This window comes from Gossypium hirsutum, chromosome D03, assembly GCF_007990345.1.
Source record: "Gossypium hirsutum isolate 1008001.06 chromosome D03, Gossypium_hirsutum_v2.1, whole genome shotgun sequence".
Lineage (NCBI taxonomy): Eukaryota > Viridiplantae > Streptophyta > Magnoliopsida > Malvales > Malvaceae > Gossypium > Gossypium hirsutum.
In genome coordinates, this window is record NC_053439.1 from 6,888,051 (window position 1) to 6,893,399 (window position 5,349).

At 39.5% G+C, this 5,349-nt stretch overlaps 1 protein-coding gene across 1 annotated transcript; it reads right to left on the bottom strand.

Moving 5' to 3' along the window:
* Positions 1–739: 739 nt before the first annotated feature.
* Positions 740–4,850, bottom strand: LOC107950600 (protein BRASSINOSTEROID INSENSITIVE 1). The gene has a single exon (XM_016885478.2). The coding sequence runs from the start codon at positions 4,578–4,580 to the stop codon at positions 1,020–1,022; it is 3,561 nt and encodes a 1,186-aa protein (XP_016740967.2). The 5' UTR covers positions 4,581–4,850; the 3' UTR covers positions 740–1,019.
* Between the last annotated feature and the right edge of the window lie 499 nt (positions 4,851–5,349).

Here is a 5,349-nt window from a genome sequence, read left to right on the forward strand (position 1 = left end):
TCTCTTCCACCTCCAAAGTTTTCCGGTCGGTCCCATGGTCGTTACTTTCTGTATTGACAATGATTAAATATAAATAACTAATAATAAATATTATATAATTTAGTTAAATTCAACAACGGGAGAGTTTGTGAGTCAACTAAAATGTGAAATTTAATTTTTAGCCTTTTAAATTTTATATAAATTTAAGTTAGTAAATAGTAAAATTATACTTTGACCCCCAAAATAATAACACTGACTTGGTCCTTTCAAAATTGTAAATATATAATGTATTAAAATGGTAAAATTGTACTTTAACTCTCATAAAAAGATATAACTTAATTCTAGATCCAAAAAAGTTTTCTAACTTTGCCCCTGGTTAAATTTAGTATAGATCATTTATAATAAATACTATGCAGTTTAGCTAATTATTTAATAAATCAAAATTAGGCAGTGACGAGGTCAAAAAATTTCTTTTAAGGGAGACCGAAATTAAATTGTAATTTTACGATAGTAAAAATATAATTTTTAAAGGATTAAATAATTTATAATTTATAGAGGGGGACAAGTACAATGAAAATTTTAAAAAACGCAGTGAAATTAACCTCCCTTTAAAAATTGAAGGGTAATTAATTATACTGAAATCGGAAAAATAGAAATAAAAGAAATAGTAAAGATAAAGGGCAAGAAAGGGTTGAATTAATCAGCAAGGCTGAGGAAGGCTCATTTTGAGGATTTAATCTGTTTAAAGAAGAAAAGAAAAGAAAAGCATAATAACTGGAACTGTATATTTACACAATTTATAACAAGTTAAACAACCAATTTTTCCTTTGTTTTAATGTATAACAAGATTTTTGGGGAGGGGGATACAACATACATACATACATGAAATGGTAGAGATTCTAAGGAGGGGCAGTTTGTATGCCATTTTTTCTTTTAAGTAAAGAAGGTGGAAAATTCTGTGGGAATTCATCATCACCACCTGCTTCTTTCTTCTTCACCTGCAAAAGAATGTTCTCTTCTGAAGTTTTTTTGGTTTTCATCTACTGCTTACCTTCTGGGACTTCTTTTATTGTCATGTCTACCATTTCGACCGAGTTAAAACCTCGGTCATCGGTGGCAATGGTCGATTGCGAGTCGAGCCCCGACCCTGCTTGTATCTCCTTGAACATTGCCATCACTTGAACCATTGTGGGTCGTCTCCAATGTCGATCATCCAAGCAAGCACAAGCTACCTTTAAGTGTTGTAAAAGCTCGATCTCGAGCATGGGGTCTTCTTTCATCAACTCTGGATCGAAGACATCACTTATTTTGAGTTTAGCATGTTGTTTCACCCATCCAACAAGATTGTTATCACCAAAATCGGCTGAATCCGTAGGCCGTTTTCCCGTTAGTAGCTCGAGTAAAACCACACCGTAACTGTAAACATCGCCCTTGGTGGAACATCGGAAGCTCTGGTAGTATTCAGGAGGAACATAGCCAGGGGTGCCCGCTAACGTGCTGACACTCAAATGCGTATCCACTGCATTCATAAGCCTAGCCATCCCGAAGTCGGAGACCCTGGCTTCCAAGTTCTCATCAAGTAGGACATTGCTTGATTTCATGTCCCTATGAATTATATGAGGAATGCAATTATGGTGAAGAAACGCCAGCCCTCTTGCAGCTCCAATGGCGATCTTCCTCCTTGCAGCCCAGTTCAGCTTGATCCCAGCTTTCTTTTGGCCATGTAGAACATCCTCTAAGCTTCCATACATCATGTACTCATAAACTAGAAGCCGTTCTTCACCCACCCTACAGTAACCCAAGAGTGGAACGAGGTTCCGGTGCTTGATCTTCCCAATGGTTTCCATTTCCGCTGTGAATTCTCGGTCACCTTGTCCACTGATATGTATTAGTTTCTTGATAGCAACAACACTCCCATCTTTCAGTTGGGCCTTATAAACATCACCGAAACCACCGGAGCCGATAAGGCTGTCATTATGGAAGCCATTAGTGGCTTCAAGAAGATCAGCAAAGGTAAGCTTCCGAAGGGGCTTTTCAAATGTGGCCAAGTTGATGCTCAATGCTTCTCGTGCACCAGTTAGCTTCCAGCTGGTATTCGCAGTGCTGGAGTGGGAATAACTGTCCATATAAACATCAAGAGCAGAATCCTGTTTTTTCCTTCTCTTCTTGGTCTCCACAATAGCTACAATCACACCAAAGATGCAGAAAAGAGAGAACAACAGTCCCATCGCCACACTCCCTGCAAGAGAAGCTTGTTTGCGATGAGACTTCCGATGCTCGGAACTAGAAGCAGCCGCTGGATCTCCACAGGGAGGAAGAGGGACCCCACAGAGACCTGCATTGTTAAAGAAATCACTAGCCGGAAACGTCTCCAGCTGACCGGTTTCCGGAATCATGCCGGAGAGAAGGTTGTTCGACAGATTAATCTCACTCAACAGAGTGATGCCAGTCATGGATTGTGGAATTGACCCTTCCAATCTGTTGTAAGAAAGATCAAGAATGCCAAGTCCCTTCAAGTTCCCAATCTCTTGTGGGATGTTACCAGAGATATTGTTGTGGCCCAAATTCAGGATAAACAGATATGGCATCGTGCCGATCTCCTTCGGAATAGACCCAGACAGAAAATTGTACGAAAGATCAATAAATATCATGGAACCATTATTGTCGAATGTAGGCTGCGTGTGACCTCCATAGACTCTGTTAAAATTGCAAGGGTTTCTGCTGGAAATTCTATTCAACTGTTCCTGCCTGATCCCGGCGAACTCGAGCAAAATCCCGGCCCCGTGGCATTCTTTCCTTCCATCATTCTTGATGTACATATACCTCTTCCCAGCAATAAAATTGACAACTATTTTACCAGATTGTTTGAACAACACCGGAGGGATAGTCCCGTTCAACTGATTGGTATTAAGATCCAACCATATCAAGCTTTGACAATCACCAAGCTCAGGTGGGATTCTTCCATAAAACGAGTTATTACTGAGCTTCAGAATTGCAAGGCTTGAAAGTTTGCCAAGCCAAGCAGGTATCTCACCGGTGAACCGATTGTTGGATAAAGAAATCCAGGTCAACTTGGTGCAGTTGCTTAGACCGGAAGGTATCGGCCCGGTCAACTCATTGAAGTCAAGAATCAAGGTCTCAAGTGTCTGAATGTTACTTAGCTCTTGAGGGATTTCACCATGGAGCTGATTTAACCACAGCTTCAAATCCTTAAGCTTGGAGAGAGAACCCAAGCTGGTGGGGATGGTACCTTCAAGGTAATTGAAGCTTAAATGGAGAGAAACAAGCTGAGAACAATTGCTGAGACTAGCTGGAATCGACCCAGTCAAGTAATTGTTCTGCAAATACAGAACTTGTAACCTGTTTGTGGGATTTTCACACAAAGAAACAGGAATTGGCCCTGAAAATTTGTTTGAACTGAGATCTAAAACCTCCAGCTTCAAAAGACTTGACAAAGACACAGGCAAAGGGCCTGAAAAGTGATTAAAAGCTAAGCCAAGCTTCTTCAAGGACCTCATATTCTGGAATATCTCAATGGGAAGTTTACCAGTGAAGTTGTTGGTGGATACATCGAAAGATTCCAAAGAAGAACAAGAAGCAAAGCTACTAGGAATCATACCAGAAAGATTGTTTGAAGAAAGATCCAGCTCCACAAGAGTTGCACAAGCTTCAGTCAGATACAGAGGAATCTGTCCTTGAAACTTATTACCGGCTAAATAAAGACGTTCCAATTTGGATATTGGTAAACCTGGAACCCGACCGGAAAACTGGTTGCTAGATAGATTCAAGAAGTTTAAGTTCAGACATGAAGAGATTTCACGACCAATGTCACCGGAAAACTTGTTGGCAGACACATCGAGGTGTTCTAAACTTAAACAGTCACCAAATGAAGGCGTCCCCATTGAGAAATTATTCCAAGAAACGTCCAAAAACTTGAGTTTTTTGCAGTTGGAGACGTTTATGTCACCAGTAATCACGTTTCCCTTCAAAGCCAAGTGCTTCAAGTCATTGCAACCACCGTGAAGAATCCAAGGGACCAAGTTTCCAGCCGACAGCTTGTTGAAAGAAAGATCGAGAACTTCCAAACTTAGCTGCAAACCCCTGGTTTGTTCTTCACCAGAAGACTCGAGTTTGTTGGTTGATAAATTGAGAGACTTCAAATTTGGGCAAGAACCCAAGGTGGAAAGGGTTGAAAGGGGACCAGACAAGGTGTTTTGAGACAGATCCAAACTGGTTAACAAGGAGCTACACTTGGATCCATAAGGGAAAGAAATGTTGCCAGAGATGTTGGCTTTCAACAAAGTAAGGGATTCCAAGTTTTCCAACGCTAAAAGGAAGGCAGCAACAGAGTGAAAATCGGTGCTCAAGGAGGTGTCACTGAGTTCAATAGAGGAAACCTTTGAGTCTTGGCATGTTACACCATTGAAGCTACAAGGGTCTTGTTTAGGTACCCAGCTTTGAAGCAGAGATTGGTCAGGCAAGCTAGCTTTGAAGCTGAGCAGTAACTGAGAATCTTTGCTGTTTAAAGAAGACACCACAAGAACTTCAAAGCAGATAAGAAAGGTGACGGTGAAGGTGAGAAAGACAAATAAAGGTCTCATATTTGTAGGGATGGGTGGAAATTTTGAACTTGTTTATTATAACAATGAAAACAAGAGAAACAAAGAGAGGTGTTTAAGGTATGAGCCTGCCATTAAAGGAGAGAGCTTTGGGCTCTGGTTTTAGTGAAGAGAGAGAGAAAAGTTGGGTTTGTATGTTACTGAAAGAAAGAGAAAAATGGAGTCAAAAGAGGAAGTGAAGAGAGTAAGAAGGGTATTCATCAAAGTGGGGAGGAGTGGAAACTGCTGTTGTTGGCTCACATGCCATGTGACCCTCTACTCTTCTGTTTCTCTTAATTTTTAAATTAAATATTGGTTAATAAATCTTAGTTCTAAATCTAATCAATTTGAATAATGGGTTATAATAATATGTTTGTCTCTCTAGATGGGTGATTAAGTGCTTCACAGTAGAGGTGGGGGTGGAGCAACCCTTAAATCTCCTACTTCAAATAAATCTTCTTTTTGTATGTCTGTTTCTTCATATAAAAAAATACTAATCTTGATTTGGGTCATGTTTATTAGTTTCAACAATGGTTAGGTTTAAGAGTAAGGAATTCAATATTTTTTAACCAAGGCCTTCATTCCAACCTTACAAGTTTTTCACTTCAACTTTTAAATGTTTATTACACTTTTAATGACGGAAACGAATATATACGATTTTCCAAGAATTTTAAATATGTTTTCTTTTCTCTCCTCTTCTTTCAATCTTGAACAGAATTATTGCAATCTCATAATCTGTTGATAATCCCACCAAAAGATTAGTAAAAAAAAA

What these genes read in the sequence shown, in the direction of transcription:
- LOC107950600 (XM_016885478.2), bottom strand. Translation starts at nt 4,580, where the DNA reads ATGAGACCTTTATTTGTCTTTCTCACCTTCACCGTCACCTTTCTTATC.